We start from the raw sequence: 25,023 nt of genomic DNA, 5'->3' as shown, positions 1-25,023 counted from the left end.
GACAGTGGTCACTCTCATGGTCAATTTGGAATGTCCAATTAATCAAACTGATTAACCACTACTCTGCCATGTGGACAGGTAAACGTGAGTAACCGCAATGTAGTTGTTTGAAACTTTTCAGCCTAAACTGGAGCCAGCAAGGTTTTAAAACGTCTACATTGCTGGCACTCAAAAACCGAGGTAGTAGAATGTGTGCAGTTGTAAAAGGAACATGAAGAAGACATATTCATTGAATAATTCATACATGTACTCACTCACAGTTAAAAACCCGATCTGTCTCCACTGTAGCAACTGGAAGGCTAAAAGTAATATCCATAAATTATACACAAACACTGAATTAAGGCTGCAAGGGTGTCTTGTTTCTACAGTGCTGCTGAAGTGTGTCAGGTGCCTTGTATCAGCATGACTTAATTGACTCTTTCAGTAAGCCGCCATCTTACTACTTGTACTGTCATATCATGTGATTAGCGGAGCAATATTATGACTTCAAGTCAATCACGAGCACACACACATACACAGGGACCAATTAGGTCAATTAAGTCATGGACTGCTTTCAGATCCCACCGGTCCCTGAGTTTCCATGCACTGCAATTGTGGCATTGTCTCTTGTCGGCCTGAGCCAAACATCTTTTCAGCTTGTGTGCTTTGGCCTCATCGCGATGCACCCTTCACTTACTGCACAAACACCAGCCAAATCCTGCAGCTTTGTCCGACCTTCCCAGAGTGGGAAAAAGAACACGCTAGAACGCAAACTGTGACATACTTTATTTCTCTCTTTCCTCCAGTAAAACGTCTGAATTTTTAACTGCACTACATTTATTATTTAGTTTATTATTTACTTTTGTCAGTCCAACTGCAGCAGAAGGGAGTTTCTTTAAAGTTTCTTGGAAGTGTCTCGCGTGCATCTATCTAGTGAAATGTACCTTTGTAACACCACCCACAATCGCATAATAATTGTAACTATTTTAACAGATAAACTCATTCCCTCCTTGAGTGTTTACATTATTTCCCACATAGGCTTTGTCTGGTCTGAGATAACTGCTGTGTGTTGGTTTCTACACATGGTTAAACTGAGGGAGATAAAGGCCAAACATCAGCAGTAGTCTGGCAACTGCAGGCAGCGAGGGGATGTAGGTGTGGGATAAGTCTGTTTCTGGAGGGAAGTGTTTTTTAAACTGATAGCTCTTCTCTCCCAAGTGGAAAAAGAGGGACAAATTGAATCTAGTCACGCTGGCACTTCATTACAAGGATGCCCCTCGATCTGTTATCAGAACCCAGGAGAGCTGTAGGGGGCAGGAAGTCCAGGCAGTCCAGGCAGTGAGACAAAAAGCAGGGACAAAGACCTCCGAGCAGAGCTTGGGAGAGAGGAGGTCCTGTGAAGTCTCGCTCATGTCTTGTTTCATGACAGATGCTGAGGCCCAGCCACCGACAATGTGCAAGTGTGGGTGGGTTAGGGTTTGTGGGGAGGCGTGCTGAATAAACACAGCAAGTCCTCCGCTACCCCCGATTCTCCAGTGCAGTTTATTCTACGTGTTTATACGCTGAAATAAATGTACCTTCTTAAGCCAAGAGATCGTGACGTTCCTATCTCCAAACAAACTTGCTGCATGTTCTGCAGACCTCGAGGACGTGCAGATAGAGTGGCAGCTTAAAAAAAAAAAAAAAAAGGTTACATGGCCTCTTCAAGAAGGTATACAGCTCAGTCCAGCATACTTTGAACAAACAAAACCGGAAGTTTCAGGAAGTTTCTTCCTGCTGTTTGATAACAGAGCATTCAGCATTCATTTCAGGGCTGCCCTAGTTCACAAATGCAGCATCGTAATTGTACCAGAATAGCAGGCACTCTGAGATGATGATTTGCCCGTGAAATCAATGGGGTTTCTTGTTTACACCACTCTCCTCTTTCCCTTGTTTCTCAATATCACCATGGTAACAAAGCAACGCTCAAGCTTCAACTACAAGCCACTTCTGCACACACACGGCATGAGGTAAATTGCCTCCTTTCCCCTCTCATCGTCTGCTTTCTGTCTCACTCATCCTCCTCCTGAGCGCCGCATGTGTTGCCATAATTTTCCACTTTCTCTAGTCGGACGTCAAAAGAGTGCAAGTCCGTCTTCTTCTTGTTCTTTTTTTCAACTTCGGTTAGAAGGAGGCATCTTCACATTTCACTTTTCCTCAAGTTTCTTCCCTCATTTAAAACGTCCAAAACGTCCCGTTTAATGAGCAGCTGAAAGAGTCTCTGTCTATTATGTTTTAAGGCTGAAAAAACATTCTGTTGAGCTTCTCTGGGCCCCGTCCCACAACAGCAACGCTGCCCTTCCCCCCCGCTCTTTAGCAAAACATTCACTATACGTCCGTGTGTGTGCGAGTTAGTGTGATGAATAAAGATCGGAAGCAGCAGGGCATAGGGCGACTTCACACTTAAACAGCCTGTTTACAAGTCGTTTACAGAACGGCAGGAGGGAGAGAGGCTCAGAGCGGGCCCTCCTTTCAGAAATATACAAGTGGTGGAAACTGAGGCTTTAGGAAATTTGAACTGATCTAAAATGCGGTTTTGTGGAGGAGAAAACTTTGCTCTTGGTAACGCAGAAGGGTTACATGGGCACTTTTAGAATTATTACCCGATGACTCAGAGGTAATAATAAAATAAAAAAATAAAAACTGTGCAGACACCAGAAAGCCTGTTAGATGGTAGAATAAGTATGACTGAGGTGAAAAATAAAGACCCATGCAAGGGAAGGAGCATCAATAAAAAATGGTGCAGTAGCAACGATGACAGGGATAGTGACAGAGGAAGAGCACCTCAGTGGCTGAGGTTTAAAGCCAAAAAAGAAGCCTGACTATTTTCTTGTCTTTCCCTGCACAGCTCCACTGTAGTCTGTACATGATCATTATTGGAAGCAAGAGTGACTGACAGTGCGTCAGACTGTGTCAACTAAAGCCTCAAAGACTCAATTTACTTTAAATGAAATGCCTGGTGATAAGTTGCAACGTTTAAATTGGCATTTAAAATTTCACACCAATAAGTGACATTTCTATTGAATGAAATGAGAATGGCTGCATGTACGGTTTATATAATAAAAGACAATATCTCTCAGGTTTCGTATCAAATATTCTGTTTGGAGGCTACACATCTATAGTCCTCAAGGCACCTGAGATATTGTCAAGACCAATTTTAAAATCACTCCCTGCTTTCCAGCAGGGCTCAAAGCAGTATTTATTTTTAATCAAAGGTTTTGTAAAACCAGTCATGATGAAACTGCCCGCATCCTACTTACAAAATGCTTGTCGGAATTGTCTGGTGACACAGGAGCAGCAGACTGTGATTGAAAATTGCGACCATTTGCATTCCTGATGGGCTGGGAAAGTGTCTGTAAGAATAGTGACACTACGCAAATTTTAAAAGTTGTACGATCGCAAACTTGGTCACAGACTACATGATCCTTCTCCAGGTGACTATTTCTTTGCTATCTCCCTATTACTCCCTTTTCCTTGAAAATGCATGCTTTGTTTCACGGGCCCAAAATGGATAAAAAAAAAAAAGTCTCTAAGCTTTCTGCCTCCTTCACTCCATGTTAGGACTTCATGCTGCCGTCTCATTGTCCAATTGTAGTAGTAGAACCCCTTAGGTTCCATCAGAGGGCACTCGTAAGGTTTCCTACAGTATCATACTGTAAGACAGAGGGACAAGAAGGACTTGTACAAACTGTGTGACGCAAGCCTACACGAGGGAGGCTCCTCTCTCTGCAGGTAGCATCCCAATGCTTTGTTTGAGAGACATGGGGTGCACCAAGTAACTGCAACTGGCTCATAAATATCTGTGTGTGAGAAGGACATCTGTGCACTCCCAGAGCATGTTCTCATCTGTGGGTAAATTGCGTCGTCTTAAAATTGGGTTATCTTAAAAGGGACGGCCCTTTACACCATGCTGATCTTCCCATGTTTTTTTCTCAATATTGTATTGCTCCTTCTCCTCCGTTGTCTCTCTGATGGAGATGAAGAGGCTCCTTCATTGCTTTTTTTTGATGAGTTCATGCAGAGCAACTGACGGCTACAGATTCCATTTGTCTGAAAGCTGCAAAACTCATTGGTGACTGGATAATTGGACTGAAAACCATGCAGTGTGAACCCAGCTTAGGTTTACTCTGGTCTTTAAACAAAAAAAAAACCATGTAGCAAAACCTGCTCTGCTGCCAGACGTGGTAGACGTTGGTTGTATTGGAAACAGTGAGTAAGACACAAGATGGATTCAAAAACATGTATGTAGCCTTACTTTTCCTCCTCTCCTCTTCAGTTTGAGGCAGATGCTTGAATAGGCTTATGTTATTCCAGCATGCCGTGACTTCACATACAGAAAGGTAAATTGCTACATTAATCACCATATCCGCTGTCTGGGCTAATCAGGGCCTGTAAGCAATGAGTTGTTGATAGTAAAAATTGGCAGCAGGTGACTCTTTAGTTCTCTCCGGGCATGGAATCAAAGATCTGCACAGGTCAGCAAGCGAAGATCATTCACATCTGCACACCCCCAGAGTCCAGGGAGATTGCATGTGAGTATTACCGCCCACTGCAGGACAATACGGCGCTACACTACACAACTCCTCAGCACTGACACAAAAAAAGTAAAGTGTCCTGCTATTGCCGACGCACTGAGAACAGGTGATTAAAAGGCTCGCGTGTGCGTACAGGAGAGCAGGTGGATCCAATACGATGCATGTTCAAAGGGGAAATACTACAGTATTCTGTAGCACCAGACAGAAATGCAACTGGGATTTGATGCTTTTGTAGTTCCATCGCAGATCTGAGGAAATATATTGTGCATCATTTCCAGGGATCCTCTCTAAAGACACAGCCAGGTTTGACTGGAGAAGACTCCTTAAACCAGATGTCTGGAGGATTTCAGCCCTGGCAATGATGCATTGGCTTGTTGAAAGCATCAACAACTTGTTTCTCCATTATCCCGGCTACTGCACTGACCGGCTCCGTGTCTGCGTCGATGTGAGCAATGAGATGACTTTGCTTAGGCGGCTGAAGACTGTCCGCACTTTTTCTGGGCACTTACACATGAAGTATTTCTTCATGCATCCTCCGAGGGCGATCACCTTCAGCTGAGAGAGTGAAAGTGGGCCTCTGCACAGTGTGCACGTGACATTCAGAGTAAAAAACAGAAATGTAAGGTCAGTAATCTTCAGTAAACTTTCCACGGTGCTGCAACTCAATATGGTCCTGGCCCGATTAGATCAGATTGGCTGTGTGTCCAACATTAACCTTGTGCTGTAATGGAATGGTGGTGGAGAGCACTGATGTGCATTATTTTAGTTTATCTGTGAGGAGACAAAATCCTATCTGCTCTATAAACTCCCTTGCTCCTTCAAATCCCGTGTTGATACTAGGGATCCCACAAGATGCATTTGTGAGGCAACCTGGGAGGAACCCAGAGCACTGATTAGAGAATTTCTTCCACCCTGTCTGAACCGAGACATGCACACATACACATACCCCAGTCCCTGGCTTTGTGTTCACCCTGCTCTGATACCACATCACACATCTCGAGTCCTGCACTCCTGCATACTCGCTCTGCCTAATTACTGCGGAGTCCCACTGGTCCCCACGCTGCCTCTGGGCTCTTCACAGCAACACGACAATCTAAACAAAGATTTGGCCTTTCAACACCCTGGTTTAAAAGAAGCGGCACACCACTCTCAACATAAACTCTGCAGCACCACACCAAATTAGCTTTATTGATGAGGTACATAACCCTGCGGTAATTAGTTCCCCCCCCCAAATTGTTAATAACCTCCAAGTACTCAGAGACGACTCCGTTGTCTACTCATTTCATTTAATCAGCAGGGTGGATACGTTACCTTAGAATAGATAAGGCATAACAGATGGCTTCATGACAGAAGGGGCGTTTCTGGTCGATGTGGTAAAGGTTTTAAGATATGCAACCAACAGTGTGAGGGTGGACCACCGAGGAGCAACAGTTATACACAGACTGGGAGTCTGGTTGAAGCAGGCCTGGGTGCCGCTCTGTCTGAAGCCAAGACAGACAAAGTTGGCTAACCGCAATGTAAAAGTGGAGCGTCTCTCCCCAAAAACCTCCCTCTCCATATGGTTTGTTGTTCACTCCTTCTTGCTATTTTTTTTTTTTCTCTCAGTCCTACGAGGCTTCAAAAAGCGACGTACTTTACTTCAGATTTGAGCCCGGATTGCTGCATTTTCAACCAGTACAGTTTGAAACAGTAAACCCCGATGTGGCTTGTATTTCCACCACGGGATGCGTAGGCAGGATGACGATAGGTGTAATGACTATGTAGAACAATGCAATACAGAGTAGCCGCTCATTAAAGTCTGGATAAGGAATGCAACAGGTACCGGTACTATACTAGTATTTAAAAACCTGTGTCGTTTTTCTATTCCCATCGCTGGTCCCCCTGTCAATCAATCATCAGACTGCAGTGGGTATAGTTCTTTACTTTCGGTGCCACAACACTGAAACTATATACCCCCTAACACAGGGGTGTCAAACTCATTTTTGTTCAGGGGCCACATACAGCACAATTTGATCTCAAGTGGGCCGGACCTGTAAAAATAGTAAAATAATAGCATAATAACCTATGAACAACAAGAACTCCTTTTTTTTTTCTTTTTTTCAATATTCATTTAATGAAGGATATTTTTACCAGACATTAAGTTTCTTGAGAAATATAAGTGAAATTTCAACAATATCGTGCCCAAATGTACTATTTACACATCACACTGGCTCTATAAAGGCACAAACATTTAGTCACAGGTATCTGGAAGAGATTTAGATTGTAATCGTAGTGTGAAATTTTAACAAATTCATCCTGTGGGCCGGATTGGACCCTCTGGCGGGCCGGTTCTGGCCCCCGGGCCGTATGTTTGACACCCCTGCCCTAACAGAAGGATGCCAAAAAGTGGGATGGTACAGATCAGTTATTGTGCAAATAAATGTGTGGCATACCAAATTAAACTGATTGGTGCCATTGGTGAAAATGGGGCTTATATGAGTACTAAGATATTGAGTCATTTCACTTGAAAACTTATATTTCCCAATCAACAAGCAACTTCTGTGTCCCTTGAGGTTACAGGTATGCAGGCTGGAAATGTGTTGTGACATCATGCAAATCCCTGCATGAAAAACAATACATTTGTTATTGTTTTGGATACAGAATAATGCAGTTCTTTGTGACTTAAATTAAGTCATGATTTGCCTGTTGGAAAAAAAAAGAAGCATCCTGGTGGCCATGAAATAAATGAAAGTGAGTGAAAGTGAGGTTAATAAGGGGCCAATATACAGTATTTCAGCTTTAAGCACAACAAGGAGTTCAAACATAAAAATAATAGTATTTGCAAACAAAGCAGATGCAAAAGAACTTTAAATTAAAATGCATGTAAAAAAAAAAAAAAAAGCCAAAAATCATCTAATTAAAGAGTAAGTACAAGAGGGGAAAGACGCACAACATCCCTGGTCACATTTATAGCAAAAAATGTTCTGAGGTTCAATGCTTAGCCCTCAGTGCTAATTTGGTCCGCACAGAAGCTCAGAGCTTTCACAGCATCATTACTGCTAACAAGCATCTGCAAAACATCCTGCTTGTGAAGCCTCAGTTTAGCTCCCACATTTTCCTGACCACACACAAGTAGCTTTGGCTTGGGAATCCTTACCTCTGGACTTGTTTGTATTTTGCATTTGTTTTTCACCGCTGTTTTCCCTAAACTATTTCTGCCGCCTATTTCTCACATGAGGATCTGAGGGACTGACTAATCCCCATGCTCCACTACCTCCACAGACCTAATGAGACCTGGTAGTAAACCAACATTGATCTACGCTAATTGAGAGCAGAAATAGAATGATGTGACCACATGCTCGGTAACTGAATGCACCAGTCTTTCCATGCGCTCGCTGGGCTCTGTAACATTCTTCTTAGTCGTTAGTTCATCTGGCAGTCGGTGCAGTGGAGAGGCTGGAGCGAAAAAAGGGGGTGCTGAGGTTGCTGGCAGGCGAAAGCGATGCATTCCTTGTAACAGTAAAGTTGTGGATATGGAGATGATTTGCTCAGTGGTTAAGATATTCTAAGGCTGTGTATATATAGAGCATGCTGTTCTAGGAAGAAGTACTTATGTCATGAATACAATTTTGACATGTTGGTAACGGAGAATCCATCAATACCTGTACTTCAACATGAAACCAAAAAATACAGATATGTTGCTGTTCATTTGACATCAACTTCTCTGGTTACAGTTTTTTTTCTACCTGGCAAGTCGTCATTGAGCGTCTGCTTTCCAGTCTGGTGCCTACTGATGGACAGCAGGGGACTGGACGAATGATTTAGCACAGATTTGCTTTGGAAAAGAAGGAGTATCGCGAGCAGATGATGCTTCCTGATGCCCAGCTTGTGTAGCAGCGCCAACTGCAACTTGCACATGTGCAGGGCGACCACAGGATGTGAGAACAGAAGGCCTGGCAGCCCTCGTCACAGCAAGTATTCGGTCAACGCTCTTGGCCCCACTCAGTTGTCTCGCAGGAGCGGGGAAGGCAAAGTGAATATGTGTCTCTATGAGTTAAGCAAAAGCGCTCCTCTTGAGCATGAATAAAAACACTGTGGCAGTGTGTCAGAAAGCACCTGCAGCCTGACTTCACTCTGCTGGTAATTTAAACCAACACTGTTCTTGCATCATCAAATTGGTTAAGCCAGGGCCTGGTCTGACTGGGACCCGAAAGGAAGTTCATTTCCGTCTGCAGGGACACTGGGAGCATCCCCCAGACAGGCTGATGTGTTGCTTTCACCTGCTTCGATCCATATGTCACCACTCGGCGGGGAAACGAGGAAGTGATGAGGTGTAATTGGATCACATAGGGGACTCGGCAGAAAGGAGGGAAAAGATAAGAAAGCTGGAGGAACAAGGTTAGAGACGAAGCGGAAATACAGAGACAGAATGAGTGAGAGAGAAGCCACCCCACAGAGTCTGAGGAGAGACCAACAGCTGGATCCAGCTGCTGAGTCACAGCTGTCCCTGTGGAGACTCAATTGTTTTCTTTCGTTTTTCTCTCTCCACTTTAACTGGACTTGCACTCTTTCATAAACAACTTGGAAGCAGCCTCACCTGCAGCAGACAGTCAAGCAGACAAACAGTAATGAAACTTCTTGTCCCACAGGAGAGCTACATAAGCCCATCTTCAATCCCTGACAGATGTGGGCAGGAAACCCCTCCAGCAGGCTTTTATCTCGCACAACTTTTGCTCAACAGTCAACACTCTGCGTGGCTGCATCACAGCTTGCACTGACCTTTTACAGTCACCCTGAAGTCATATAAACACTGGAGTGCTTTACCTCAGCACTCACGATAGAAAGCAACTTAGATCACGGCAACAGTTTTATACAGGCCTGAGCAGCTGATGACAAAAGGATGTAAATCATATATATATACATATATGTATTTATATATATCATATATATCATACATATCACCACAACCCTCATGTGGAGAATGAAGCAGTAGATGGATATAATGTTACATTTGATTATATCAATATTTTTTGGACAAACTAGAACGACTCATATAAATTGTACTTTCTGAGTTAAAAGGGAATTAGTGTTCAAAAGGGCCTAAAATAAAGTTTTACCCAAATCTAAACAGTTCATCCGTGAATCCAAGTAAATGCTTGTATATTGTAAATCCCCTTCTGATGTTCCTGAGTTATTTTACTTAGGTAAAAACAAATGTGTGTTGTGTAAGGTCATAGTAATGTTAATTTGTTGACCACCATGTCTCCTGCTGCTGAGGGTGCAGGGGCATAAAGATTTGATTTGCCGTTTTTATTTGAAGCTCTTTCAAAAATATTTTCCCCACAATTAAATAATTAACCACAGTTTAGTTGCAGCCCCAGAACAAATGCGGCTGTAACTTTTTTAGTTCTCCATGAATGTAACACACACTCAAATTTACAGTTTGGTGTTCAAATACCGAGGTCTGGTTTCAACACCCCTTTCTCCTCTTCACTTGTTGTTGGAAAGAATGAGGCAGTGGATTTGCTAAGGGGTGGCAGGGCACAATAAAATGTGTTCAGCTGTCTCAAGCCCAGCAACTTTGACCTGAACACCCACATTCTATCCAGATGAACATCGGTGTTTATGTTCGCATCAGTGCCCCTGCTAGGCCCAGGAGTAAGTGTTTGAGGAAGTATTAAATTTGCAAAAACATTAAGTAGCACATCCAGTTTCCTGCAATTTTACCATCCTCCAAAAATACTGTTACTACACCGCAGAGCCACAGTGAAGCTTGGTAGTTAGCAAGAGGGAAAAAGAAACAGAGGAAAGCAAAGGCAGAGTCAGTTCCCCCTCAAGCTAAAACCAGTCTCATGAGGAGCCAGACTGGTATGGTATTAAAACAGACAAGTGAACATTTCATTTCACACAAACCATTCCCAGAAAAAATGTCTGGTTAGAATTGATTGCATGGCATTTTGTACCAAAATATCACTCTGAAACTGGCACTTTTACTCATCTTCAGAGTTACTCTCTCTTAGCTGTTGAAGTCTCATTTGGATTATTTGCTTGAAAAGTTAGAAAAGTTCATTACAGCGAGTCAAAACTGGAAATGAGGAGAGGAGATCAGGTGTCCTCCTCACTCAGAGAAATCATTACATTATAGAGGACTATTCTGCAAAGACTCACTTTGGGTATAAATGAGCTATTTAATGCACTACACAGAGAACGTCTGGGAAATTAGGCTGCCATCGAAGAGAATCTGTTAAAAGCCTGAAAGAAGAAACTTTCTTGGGAGGAGCAGAGGGCTACAAAACATAAATACTGCATTTCTTTAAATGAGGATCCTAGTTTGAATAAACCAGAAAATAATTAACTCCATAATCCCTCATACCATGTTGTCAACTTTTTCAATTTACTGTGAGAGAATACTCCTTTTTTTAACAAGAAACAATTAGTCCATTCTCCAGGGAATTACAAATGAGCTGTAACATAAAACAATAAAAGACAGCGCTTACGGGAAAAACAAGGCTTTCTAAAAAAGAATCTCCCCACAGTAGCCTGTTTCATCTGGTAACACATGCTCAAGGACACATGACACAAGGTAATGGAATAAGTGTTGTTAGTATCTGCCTGGTGGATACAAGTAGGTGGTCAGTCTAATAGACGGTGGAAAATCTAGCGTTAAAAAAAACACTTTCTTTTAATCATTCATATGTTCTCTCCTATGCAATTGTTAGCATTCTTTTTTTCTCCCATAGACTGGTTGCTTTTATGTCGGCAGGAAGTGACTGAGGGTACAACTTTCAGTGAGGTACCTCTTTCAACTAGGCTGCCTTTAAAGATTCCAGTGAAATAATGAACGTGTTGGAGTGGTGCTGTACAGTACGTTACCCTACTTAAAAGACCACGATCATCTAGACTAAGGCCTCATCCATAGTCATGCTTTTTTTTTTCTTTCAAAAACAACATTGTCATATGGAGAAGTGATCTGTGTTCATATATATATAGCTAAAAATGCACATCACGTGACCAGGCCTGTGTTGTTGTTGTTGTTGAAACAATAGTGATAGTGAAAAATCAAAGTAATGACACTGATGACTGAAAGTAAAAACGCAGTAGCCCCAAAGTTTGAAAACTAAAACAGAGCCAGCAGCGTGTTTGGGGCGCTAAAACAACAGGGTAGAATGCACTGCAGGCATAGAACAGAAATGATGCATTATAAATGAAAATGTAGTCGTGTGGACGTAGCTTAGCCTCTTTTCCACACACAGTTAAATCGAGATATGGTTGTAGCTCAACTACGCCTTTAAACTGTCATTGAAGCAGTAGACAATCACTAGCAGGGAATCCATTTAGTGAATGTGTGACAACTATGCTAAATGCTGCTACGACCCCTTTCAGCTTCCTAGTATTAGCCAGTTTCCACTTTCGCTAGCAGCCAGTTGTTAGCATGTTGCGCTACCTCAAAATATTAAAGTTTTTAAGTCGACAGAGCATAAATTCGGTCTCCCCATAAGTCCAAAATGTACCGGCTTGTATTTTTCCCACGTTTTTCCCCTCAGATGTTTCTTTCTCGGTCCACGGGTTGGAGCATGTGCATAGCACCTAGGCCAGTTTGAGTGAGGTCACTGAGTAATTCAACTACCAATCACATTATCTGAGTGTGTTAGTCTGACTTTGAGAAATTAAATTTAGTACAATTGCGAACACTAAGTTTTGTCGCACGTCATGTTAATCTACTGGGCTGTAATAGGAACCTTTACACCTTTTTTTTCTATTTTTGTTGGGGGGGGTCAAAGGAAGTGATTATTCAAAAAGTCACGAGACAGGGAGGCAGGCAGCACTTTGGGTGGCAAAGCAACAGATAAATGCAAAAGCACGAGTAACACCCCCTTGACTTGTGGCAATCAAGCGTTGGTCTCATGTTTTTTAAGTGGCTGCAGTGATGACAAGTGGTCCATTCTGTCATGAACATGTTGGGGGTTTAAAAATTAGGTCCGGCCTCTCCTCTCACTCAGTTAATAAGAAAGGAAGAGAAATCAGATAAGAATTTGGAGAGGGAAAGACCAACAGACAGAGAAGGAAGCCCCCCTGCTAATGTCGCCTCCGCCGCTCACGCCAGTGCTTGTCAGGGCTCATTTCCCCCTCAGCTGCCTGGAGACCCCCTCTCCTTTCTGCTGGAGCCAGAACAACCCCCCCCCAAAAAAAAAAACAGACAGAGGGACAATTCTTAGCACAGACACCCTCCAAACCAACCGAAGCCACAGCGATATGAGGTGTAAATTATTCCCCAATGTGGGATTCTGACATGACCCACTGGAAAGATACATTAATTCATAAGTGAAATACCACACAGGAGAATAATCTGCAAATGATTCCCAAAGCCAACACAGCCAGGCATTGCTTTAAACGCCGTGGAGATATTAAGGCTGGCTGATGTGCCTCATTATCCCTAATGACATTTTATATCATGCCTCTTCCTCCATGTCAAAAATCAAAAGCCCCTGAGTCTAATGACCACATTAAATGACCTTGAAATAATGATTTTATTCTAACAAGACGTCAGCCATAAACACAGACTGGCAGAAAGTGTGCCGGCAGAGTGAATGCATGCTTTCAACTAGCGGCAAACAGAGATATAAAACAGCGTGAGAAAAATGTGGTCACTACATGATCCAGACAACTTTTAAAAGTTGGTCATGGCTTGAAAAGTATTAATGGAGACTAGAGTTGGTAATGGCTCACGAAACACTGGCCACAACGGAGTTATTTGGTGCTTCAAATCAGGCTTTTCATGGCGTATTTGATTCACTCTCAACGATGACCTATTTTCTTTGCAGAATCTCACATATTGGATTACAGATTGGTGTTAATATGCTTCAGTCATTATTTTTAGCACACACACACACACACATTTAATGTGACTAATCAGTGTGTGCAAACACATGACTGACTGCATAAGAATATCCACAAATTGTTTTGCTGTGACGTACAGAGATTTCACAAAAAATTAATCGAGACACTTCAAACATTTGAAGTCATGTTGACAACACTGCTATTGTAATGGTTTTTGGACACTTTTGTATGTGGTGGGGAATTGGGAATTTCAACTATAGGGGGAAAAAAAGGCAGACATCAGATGTCTTGCTGAGATGTTTGGATGTAGAGCTGGCACCCTGAGTAAGAGCAGTCTGTTCTCACATGCCTCGCCAAAGCACTGCAGCATCCAGTCAGGCCATGAGAGCAGTGGCTTTAAAGAGTTACTCCAGCCTTTGACCGTGTGAGGTCACCGATCGAGCATGTCATACTGGGAGAGCTGTTTGAACGCAGGTAGTAATGCAATAGAAAAGAAAGACGAAATTCTGACCGTGTCTAGTTTGAAAGAAAAACAAAACACGTATTTTCATTTTCCCAGAACATGAACTTCGACTGACATTGGAAAAGAGTGATAACAGAGCTTTATGGTTTTCCAGGTCATACATTGTTTTTTTTAATTCTCCTCTGCTTTGCTTTGCAAATTCAGGAATCAGTTTCAGTACAGTTGTCTTTTTTTCTTTATCTGCATGCTTCCTATGATTTACAGTGTAATAAGGACCTCCTATAAGAAGCTGTGGCTTCTTTTTCTGCATTCAAGCCAGGAGTCACAGTGTAAGCCTACATCTCTCTTCACCCCTCCCTCTCCCAAGGCTAAAACCAGGGCCAAGATCCTGTCTGCTGGGCCCTCTGTTTGGACTGCACTCTGTATCCAACTCCTTGATCCTGCAGGCGCTTGTGAAATAGAATTTGTTAGAACCTCTTTAACTGTAAAAAGAATTTCAAAAAAACTCAGCGACTTGTAGTATGTTGTCATTTGGCGCAACACAAATGAAACTGAACTGAATAGATTAGAAATTACTTAATGACTTAGCTGATGAGCCGTCTTTTTGTGAGCGCTGTCTTTTTGATAGAACAACTTAAGAAAACAATGTTTTAATGAAAAAGTCAGCCTGCAGTCACTGGGAGGGGGGGCTGTTGTAATTTGTCCAAACTTTAATTCATCTTGTCTTCTATAGCTATTTTTTTCTCACGCTCAACTAGCCTAATTAGGATGCCTTTTGAGAGTGAAGTGACATCTATTTCTTTAGATAAAGCCCTGAATTTGTCTCTGGCTGCAAATATGTGAAAAAGCCCTTTGTGCCTTGGCTGACAGAGGACTTTGCACTGCCTCTGTTGCCCTGGCAACCTTTTGAGAGGTGAAAGGCAGGACAGCCAAAGAGGAGATCATCTTGGCTGAAAAACACAGGTAAATCCTCACCAAGGCCGTCCAATTTAAATAACTTTAACCATTAAAACAACTCTTCATAAAAGAATGAAAGGAATCAGCAAAGTCTGACAAATTCCACCATTATTTGTCTAATACTTTTCCAATTATTATTCTCCTCACAGCTGACCCTAAGCCGAGTTGAGACTCTTGCATGAGCTCAGATTTTAAGTGTAGGTGTGTGTTTACTAAATAAATGCGCACACTCCTAATTAAATAAAGCTGTAAGAAAATGTCCTACCTCAAGAATGCAGGTCCCTGGAATGGTGTTCTCCTTGATGGAGACGTTGTAGAAGTTTCTCTCAAAGACGGGCTCATTGTCATTTATATCCTGCAGCACAATGTTAACCACAGCAGTGGAGGACAGTGGTGGTTTCCCACCATCTCTGGCTACCACAGTTATACTCGGATTGGGGTTCTTTTCATAATCCAGCTGGGACAGAGTGGTGATAATCCCTGTGATGGCGTCTATAGTGAACCAGCTTGAGTATGCGCCTTGGCCTTGCAATATGCTGTAGTTAATGTCCCCATTTGGCCCCTGGTCTTTGTCTCGAGCTGTCACTTGTAACACGAAACTCCCCGGAAACACAACTTCAGGTATGACTTGTCTGTACACTGGCTGGTCGAACAGAGGAGGGTTGTCATTGACGTCCATCACCTGGATGATGAAGGAGGACTCGGCTCTGAGGGGAGGGGTCCCCGAGTCTGTCGCCATCACTCTCAGCTCATATGTGTCTCTTTCCTCACGGTCCAGAATCTGGTCCACACACATCAGATAGATAATACTATCCTTTGTGGTCAGACCAAACTTTCCATCCCCTCCCTCTAGCGAAACGTTGACATTGGCATACTCTCCATAGTCTGGGTCAGTGACTGAGATCCTGGCTACGTACTGACCTGGTTGAGCACCCTCTGAGATTCTAGGTGATCCGTCCTCACTAAGAAAGATGATGGTCATCGTGGGCTGGTTGTCATTGTAGTCTCTGACATGGATGGTGACAAAGGCATTGGTCACTTCTGGCTGCGTTGCATTGTCTTGCGCCTGCACCACCAACTCATGGACTCTCCTCATCTCAAAGTCCAGTGGTTTATTGAGTGTGATGACGCCCGTTCGAGAGTCAACGACAAAATAGCGGTCAGGGTCACTTTGTCTCCTGTTGATCTCGTACAGCACCATCCCATTGTCACCTTCATCAGCATCTGTGGCGAACACCTGCAGGATGTTGCTTCCCGGTTGGAGGTTCTCAGATATTATGGCATGGTAGCGGCTCTGATTAAAAACAGGAGCGTTGTCATTAATGTCTTGCACAGTAATATCTAATGTCATCTGATCAGTCCTTTTAGGTGAACCGCCATCAAAGGCCTCCAAGGACAATGTGTAAGTAGATCTTTTCTCTCTATCTAGAATGGCATTGACCACCAGGTCCAGATAGAGAACGCCATTGCTTCCCCTCCTGGTTTCCAAGGTGAAGGTCTGGCCAACATTTCCATCTTTTATAAGATAACCCTGTGTAGTAAACAGGCCTTTATCTGCATCCACAGCCGGGTCAAGAGAAAACCTAGTTCCGATGGCTGTCTGCTCGGGGATCTTAAACATTGCACGCTTTCTTGAGAACATTGGGGCATGGTCGTTTATGTCATTCACCTTGATGGTCACCTCCACGGTCACCCCCGTCATAGTGACGGCAATGAAGTTGTATCGATCCCTCACTTCCCTGTCAAGAACCTTGGCAGTTTTAATAATGCCCGTGCTCTCATCTATGTCCAAATCTGTGCCAACACCTGTTCCCTCGTGGTCTGAGATGAAGTACAAAGATGCTGTGATGCCCGGAGGAAGTCCAGCACTGATATCACCCACAATGGTGCCGGCTGGTTGTTCTTCATCTAGCTGTAGCTCAAGGGTCCCGAGGACAACGGTCGAATGGACTGTTACAAGCTCCAAGGCCACATACAGCATGAGCACTATCCTTCTGTTCCACCAACCCTCACAATGCGAAGGGTCCATCACAGATTTCCCGAAACCCTTGGCAGCTGTCTTCATGTTGGCTCCTTCTATTTAAACCTGGAAACACACAAAGAAGTAAAAGCTGAGCAATGTCAAAACCTGACAACAGCAGAAATGAAGAAAAGGTATATTATTTCTGTGTACACAGTAAGTTAGTTTAAGAAATATAAGAATATGCCTCAAATAGTTTCCCATATGTTTTATGGGCTCCCCTCCAAACCGCAGTGCATACAATAGGCCCTGCATGTAACTTTTTCCAACACCTCTAAGTTCACCTAATAAGTCAACACCTTGTCTCTCCTTCATACCAGAAAGCTCCCCTTTGCTAAAGAAACATCGAAACCACAGGCTGTAGCGCACTGCTTCAGACAGGGAGTCTTTGACTGATGCAATTCAGCTCCAGTTATAAAGGTGCGGGGATCACTTTTGTCAGCCTACCTGGTGTTTTAACCAAAAGCAGTACTTTGTCATGAAAACGTGGGAGGCAGAGTCCTGGCTTTAATATTTATTCATGCTGCTACTACATTTAGCCCTCCTGGAATGAGCAGCTTTCAAACACTCCTCAAATAACCTTTAAAAATATTTTACTCTCCCCAAGAAAACATATCCATCTTCCAATACTTGTGAGAATTAAGAGATGTGAATATTAAATCCAGAGGAAAATAATATTCAAATATTGATTTTTAAACGTGGCAAGGGTGTTACATAAACACAAGACACACTCTGGCTATGGAACAATCAATTCAACTGCAGAGGCGCTGTAATTGAAACAGAGAAACACAGTACAGCAATGTGGAACTTGTTCAACAACACTGTCACCATCTGTGGAATCATCCAAAACCACCAAGTGTCTGGCACATAAAGTTATTGTGTCATTTTCATTAAACGGAGGCTTGCAATTGTGTGTGGTTGTGTCTAATATTTTATTTAATTCCTAACTACCATTATGACTTACTGGCAACATATTTCAGCTTTAATTATTTAGAGTTAATAAACACAGAAACACATTAAGTTTTTACTGAAAGTTCTTCAAGGCTCCCCCCGGTGGCTGAGATGGAAACTACATTGAAGCGTTCACCAAACATCTGTGCCTGCCTGTGTGTGTGTGTGTGCAGTAAATGCCTCTCATGTGCCCCTGGATGCAGTGTGGAGATGTGTGTGTCTCTGTCTCACTGGTGACAGCATGCTTGGGTGAGACTTGTGCAGCGGAGTTGAAGGGCTCCGTGCAGTCTACCTCTCTCCCTTTTTTCTGGCTCCGCAGCATTGTAATTGAGGTCCGCTGGACGGTGGCCATGAGCGCACAAGATTCCAAAGCTAATTTCACTCTGCTGTGATTCAAAGCCCAACACCCAAGATACTGACTTTAATGAATTTGACTTAGGGTGAGAAATCACTGTTGTTAGCGTCGGCTACAGCCATCCATACTACTTTACTTTAATTTGAAAATTACAGTCTCAGATATGATCTGCGTCCAGATGAATGTTACGGATCCGTATCGTCTGCGTCCACTCTAACACGTATCAACACATGTATCATTTACCATTAATGAACACTGGGCATGCACATGGTTTTTTTCCTCCTCTCAGTTGTTCACTGAGTTTTTAGTCAGAGCAGAGATTTATTTTATTAGAACAGTCAAACTGAACCTGAGCGTTAATGGAGCTTTTTTTTGTTCACACAGCTGATAGTTGGATCCAGGCCGATAAGAAGCAATCAGGAAATGAACGAGGATAATTGCGTCATATAGAGTAATTGTAATTGTCTGTCTAGACTACGACACAGCCCCAGAGTTTTCAAAGCAAAAATTGAGCCAGCAGCATTTTTAAACTTCAAAACTGTCGAGGTACTTTAGTAGACGAGGTACTGCGGACAGCAGGTGTGAGCTCGTGTAGACACTTTATTGGGTACACAGGACACTTTTCAGGGATTTTCATTTTGGATCAGTCCAACCATTGTCTTCTGACCATCACTGCCGCTCACTGGATGTTTTCTCTTCTTCAGACCCTTCTCTGTAAACCCTGGAGATGAGTGAAAATCCCTGTATATCAGCATTTTCTGAAATACACAGACCAGACTGTCTGACACCTTTCTTCATCATTCTGATGCTCAGTTCGAACTATAGCAGGTTGTCATGACCATGTCCATGCGCCTAAATGCATTGACTTGCTGTCAGGTAATTGGCTAATGAGATATTTGCATTAACAATGCAGCATTTGTTGGTAGTTTCACAGCAAGGAACAAAAAATATAGGTCTGTATCAATTTGCTGCATTCAACAGAGACTCTACAACTTGTGGTATGACTTTAAAGTCACTTGCTTACTGTATGTCGGTGGGTTGCTTTCTGATTCCTGCGCTCAGCTGAAACTGAAGCACATCAGTAAAAGCATAAAACATCTTAACAGCACTTTCCATCTCAGTATTAATTTTCTTATTTCTGCGAGACTGGGGGTGGACGTTTACAAATCTCACTCCAAAGCACAAAGAACAACTCTCAAGGCCAAGATCTCAGTCCAAATGCCACAACTGAAATAATGCACTCTCTGGTTGAGCTACAGTGGAGGACCTCTGCAGAGCTGCGCAGCCTAATGGACATAGCAGACGCACTCAGCGGGGCTAATTGCACAATACCAGGTTGAGAGGGACATATGGTTTAAAAAGATTTGGTTGCAAGTGAAAGGGAAATTTCACCACATCAAAGCTAACACTGTCACCAAATCTATAAAAACTGTCTCTCACCTACCCAGACATCTACCACGAAGAGTTAATGACTGAAAGTTTGAGGCCAGTTAGTAGTCAGGATATAAAAGCCAATAACCTATTCGTGCATGGAGCTTCAGGGAAAGTAATCTGAAGGGAAAAAAAAAATGTTCAGAATAGCCGCTGATGGTTGAAAGCTGTTGTATTTAGTAAGCCAATTCCATTGTGGCTTGGATTCAGATGTTTTCCTTGCATCATTGTCCTAGATCACGGTGAGTCCCTCCCACTGGTAGTTAAACATTGGTGGAGAGTTTTTTTGTTAAGATGATGTAAGTCCCTGGAGGATTAGCCCCGTGTACCTTCAGCGAGGACGGTCAAATATTCAATTGCATGCAGTTTCTTTTTCTACAACCTGTGCATTTGTGAATAACACACAGTGTTCACCTCGTTGTTATTAATAATGATGGCTTGACCTGGTTTCTTTTGAATCCCCTGAAGCAAGAAAAATCCAAGGTTTCAAGTATTTACATGCAGAATGGAACCTCTGTTTGACTACACTGGATATCTTGCCGGGCACTTTGCTAGCATGACTGGAATCAGCGTAAAAAAACCCATGGCAGCAGTGAATGCTGGGAACATCAGGGGCGCATTTCAGTACCTCCCCACTGTGTTCGACATCATGTTTGGCAACAGTTTTTTTCTTAAGAGCTGAAAATATATTACATTTTATTCTTCCTCTGAAGTAGTATTTTGTCCTTTTTTTACCTCCACTATGAAAACAAGCTGGCCTTTGGTTCGGGAAAAAAAAACCTACAATAGACAGTACATCTGAACAAACATGGCCGCCCCTCTCCCTGAGCAGAAACACACATTACATATGAGGATGTCAAACCTCTAATCAAGCGGAAATACGATTTATGACAATGTACAGTGAAAAAAATGTTGGATATCACAATTAATTTAGTGGATTTTCTACACAACACACTAGCCAAGTCATGTAATTTCATCTGAGAGGACACATATTGGGAACTGCCTTCACACTGAATCAACGTCAAATACTTATCTTGAGCTAATATCTTAGACAACAAACATGCACGATATTTGAGATAGTCGCTCGCCCTCTTTCCTCGCCTCGCCACAGTGTCAGACTACAGAGATACGGCCTAAATAACGCTCTAAAATCTATCCCAATCAATCAAAAACCTGATCCCTGAAGTATCAGCTGCACAACTTTAATAAACACAATCAAACCATTTTCACCAACAACAGGCCAACGGGGACGACTGTAGTGACAGACGACGTAAAATGAGCTTCTAATTCCATGTCATGATTCCAGTTAACTCAAAGAAAACTTCTGTGGTTTCAGAAACATGCCAGGCTGCCTGAGGCTCAATGGAGCCATAATGGAAACCACAGACAAAACTGCAGATTGACTGGACATGAGGATGACAGGCTTAGCACAAAGCAAATGAAAAAAAGCTCTGAATGTTTGCCAGACTATTGCCTCTCCCAAGTGCCACGTTTCTGTGCTCTGCATTAGTCTTTGAAACTTTGGTCCCAGGGCATGTTGAGGGGGAAAAAAAAAGAGAAAAGGCCAGGAAAAGCCATTACAGGCCTCAGATACGCACGCGATCCCCGGCCATAACAACGCGATATTGGGAAAACACACTGGCTACTTTTTCACAGTGAGCTTAAGGCTGCTGAGAGTTTGCGTCAAGAAGGACGATCTGTTTCCCACAACAAGAGCAGCATGGGTTAGTTCAGCTGTTTGTCTAAGATGTTCCAGATTTAAAAAAAAAAACAAAACAAAAAAACACATGTACACCTTGTGTCTTTGAAGATGACGCCATGTGATATTGTGTTTCCAATACAAGCGGTTGCATCATTGAAAACACATGTGCATCAAGTTACAGTAGCCGGGGTGCGAAGGAGTGTTTGGACAACATTACAACAACCAAGGTCGAAGTTCATATGTGAGCAGTTACGCATGTGTTTCTGAAAGATGACAAGGTTTTTACAAAAACACCCGGGTGTCCACAAAAGACATAGATGCTTTGTATTTTTAGTTGACAGAGTCGCTCGCGAAAAAGAAAACACAACGCAAGTCGTTATTGATGAGCTACTTAAGTTGTTACTGATGATGACACTTCAGCATAATGAGGAAAACTGCCGTAAATGTTAGGCAACAAGATCCTCTTTGTCTGGGTGGTGCTGCTGTGGCCATCCTGGAAGAACCACATCTTTTGTTTTTCATGCCTTTTTAGGAGTCTGGAACACAAGCTTCATCAACAGCATATGCGAGCTACAAAGACAAGACTGGTGAAATGATTACTTCATGCACTGCGCAGAGGGTTTATGACATAATCCTTGGAATCATATAAAAGCTGGGGTGGCCCGTTTTTTTTTTTTTTTTTTTTTAGGTTCAAGCCATCCATGCTGCTTTTTTGTTTGTTTGTTTTCTCTGTGACTTGTACATTTTAACTAAACCCAGAGTTTGAGGAATGGTACGGATTAGAGAAATGTTTTTGCACATGAGAAACTTGAAGGGGGGAAATGATCACAAACATTTAAAAATGGCCGAGAAAAACAAAGCAGGTGGGAAGTGGATGCACGAAAAGGATTTAAGGATAAGTGACTGGATAAACTCTGACAATTTCATTTTAAAAATAGCAGTGGTCTTCATTTGTTGCTTTATTCTCCATGTGAGGGTCAAGGGGAGCTGGAGCCAATCCCAGATGACATAGGGCAAGAAAAAGGGTCACCAGTCCATTGCAGGGGGCAAACACACACATTTACACCTACGATCAATTTAGATTATCCAGTCAATCTCTGTGCGTGGAGAAAACTCACACGCACACGGGGAGAACATGCAAATTCTACACGGGAACAACTGGTCACGAACCTGGACCTTCTTGCCCCAAGGCAGCAGTGCTAACCACTTCCTTGTGGCCCAAAAATCAATGGTATGTACATAGCAAATGTTGCAGCCAGTCTAGAATCAAATAAACTCTGGAAACGTGTTCAAATAAAAGTGCATCATTTTCGAATAATTTAAACGACTAATTATTGAAATGAGATCACACGATGTTGATCGCATGTCGCCTGGTGGCGTTTCCACACTGCACACAGGAAGTGATGCACTAGTAAAGTGAGACAGCGACATAACAGGTTTGAGTAAAAAACTGAAAACACAAAAAACTCAAAAGACAAGTCGTTCAGGTCACTTCCTGTCCTTGTCTGTCCCTGTGCTGCCGCTGTATACACATCAACGCTCCCTCAGTCTGTTCTGAAAGTTGCTTGTCTGAGCCCATTTTGAGTTTAACAACAAAAATGATCAGACATTACACACTGCAACTTTAAATTCTACTTTTATTTAGTATAACTCAAACACTTAGAGTTAACAGTTTAACAATATGCCAGAGTATATTATTGGAAATGGTGTTAAACTGACACCATTAGTGTAACCTTTAACACTGCAAAGTGCTGTTATTGACCAACTCAATGTGCCAGAGTAAAAGCAGCATTTACAATAAACTGTATAAGTGGCATAAAAGCAGGACCCCGTTCAAACTGTGTGAGAGTTGGTGGTGAGAAGAGAAGGAGAAAGGAGGAGTCTGCGCCCCGTGTTGTGTCTGAAGTCAAGAGAAAAGGAAGGGAGGCAGCCGCGTAATTACGCAGCTTCACCATGGCAACCATCGCATTCACAACTAAAGTGCGCCGTGATGGAACCCCAGGGAGACTTAATAAATGTATTAATTGAGGCGGACGAACACAGGATGAAGTGTGCGACGAGGAGAGCGGTATAAACGGTGAGGTATGCGTTCAAGCAGAGAGGGGAAGACAGAGCAGTGGACGACACAATAACTCCATAGGTAGAATAAGAAGAATGTCTCAGAGGGGGGGGGTTAAAAAAAAAGTGCGACATGACATGCAATTAAAATATCTGGCTCTTCAAAGTCAAAGGATTTGAGTTGTGTGCAGTGTTAATTGCGCAAAACACACACGCTGTTACATTGAATGCGCTTGACTTCGTCGGAATGACAGCTACGAAACTCTGGAAATACGCGTATTTGATATGGTTGGTTCTTATAAAGCAATGAAGTATTTATTATTCAGGCTGAAACATGGCTTGTCCATTATCGCGCCACAGGGAAGTCTGGACATGCAAAAGAAACGGCAAGTTACGCATGCAGGAGTCCACTGCTGCAGAAACACTGGAGGAGTGGAGAAGTAAAGCAGTGATGGACGTCTTCCTCGCGCTGTGGATGAGAGATACTCACATTCATCTGCTCCTCTGCTCTGCGTTATAAGAGACTTCTCACTGCCTCCGTGTTATTCCCTTGTGAAGATAAAGTCCGAAGTGGAATTAACATCCATCTCACAACTTCAATTTAAAAAAGAAAAGGGAAAATCACGTGGAGCTCTGTCCTCCCGTGATTGTGGAAATCACTCTCCTGTTGCACGCAGTGAATAATTGTCCTGCAGTGCTGAACTCTTTCCAGTCACTTTTTTTCAGTCAAACTTTAAAAAACTCCCCCCTCAATCGTCCTCTTTTCCTCTGGACGTTATCAACTTATCGGCGTCCGCTGTTTGTCTAACGGAGACTACACACACGAGCACGCACGCACCGCCGCAGCACACACCGCTGACTGAAATCAAACAGTGTGGGGCAGAGCTGAGAACTGGCTGCCTGGACGTCCCCCACCTCCAGATCTAATTTATTCAACACGTGACGGAGAGCAACAACCTCCTGCTCCCCCGATCCCGCTGCTGCTGCCACAAGGAGCCACAGCAGATCTGCAGCAGAGAAGCCTCAGATTATTGCTGAACTTTGGTGCCACCAATCTGCACGAAGGGGAATTGTAGTGTAGACCAGCAGCACTTGAAAAAGGGGGATGGATGATTCACCATGGGGGTTGTTTTTAGAAATTAATCCCATGCATATTTTTGAATAGAAAATGTGTCCAAATACCTTTTGCCAACTGATTTGTGAGAACATCACAGGGCCACGTGCATATACAAATGACCACCCACTCTCACAACCACACCTATGGTTGATTTAGAGTTTCCAATTGACCGTAAGGAAGCCTTATGTTGCCCATGTGACCCTTAGACCCTCAAACTCCACGAAAACCCCTGCACAGCAGAAAAATTAGGAGAGAACATGTACAGAAACAAGTTCAGCGGGTTACGAACAAAACATTATTCAAAACAAGAGGAAAGAGAAGAAGATAGAGACCAGGAGTGTTAAAAAAATAATAATAATTCATCATCACTTTTATCTTCATCATCTCGCCCCGGCTGTGATTTCATGTCGTTTACCCCCAACAACACCTTGGGTTGGTTCCAGCTGCTCATGTGCTCACTCTTAACCAGATTTACAGCATTACTTACAAACCTAACAATACATAATAAAAGAAACATATCTTAATGAAACATATACAAATCTAAATGTATATAAATAAAAGAAGTAGAATTGGGCAATAATTCAATAACAGATACTGTA

At 42.8% G+C, this 25,023-nt stretch overlaps 1 protein-coding gene across 1 annotated transcript in view; it reads right to left on the bottom strand.

The window, feature by feature from the left end:
* The window catches only part of LOC122759970 (protocadherin-16-like), an 88,474-nt gene extending 64,608 nt beyond the window's left edge, over positions 1–23,866 (bottom strand). The window contains exons 1-2 of the mRNA XM_044015003.1: positions 23,798–23,866; positions 15,056–16,876 (exon numbers count right to left, since the gene is read on the bottom strand). Coding sequence (XP_043870938.1) covers positions 15,056–16,855 — 1,800 coding nt within the window. The 5' untranslated portion in view covers positions 16,856–16,876; positions 23,798–23,866. The remainder of the gene's footprint in view (positions 1–15,055; positions 16,877–23,797) is intronic.
* Between the last annotated feature and the right edge of the window lie 1,157 nt (positions 23,867–25,023).

This window comes from Solea senegalensis, unplaced genomic scaffold, assembly GCF_019176455.1.
Source record: "Solea senegalensis isolate Sse05_10M unplaced genomic scaffold, IFAPA_SoseM_1 scf7180000012729, whole genome shotgun sequence".
Lineage (NCBI taxonomy): Eukaryota > Metazoa > Chordata > Actinopteri > Pleuronectiformes > Soleidae > Solea > Solea senegalensis.
This window is presented reverse-complemented; position numbering and strand designations above follow the sequence as displayed.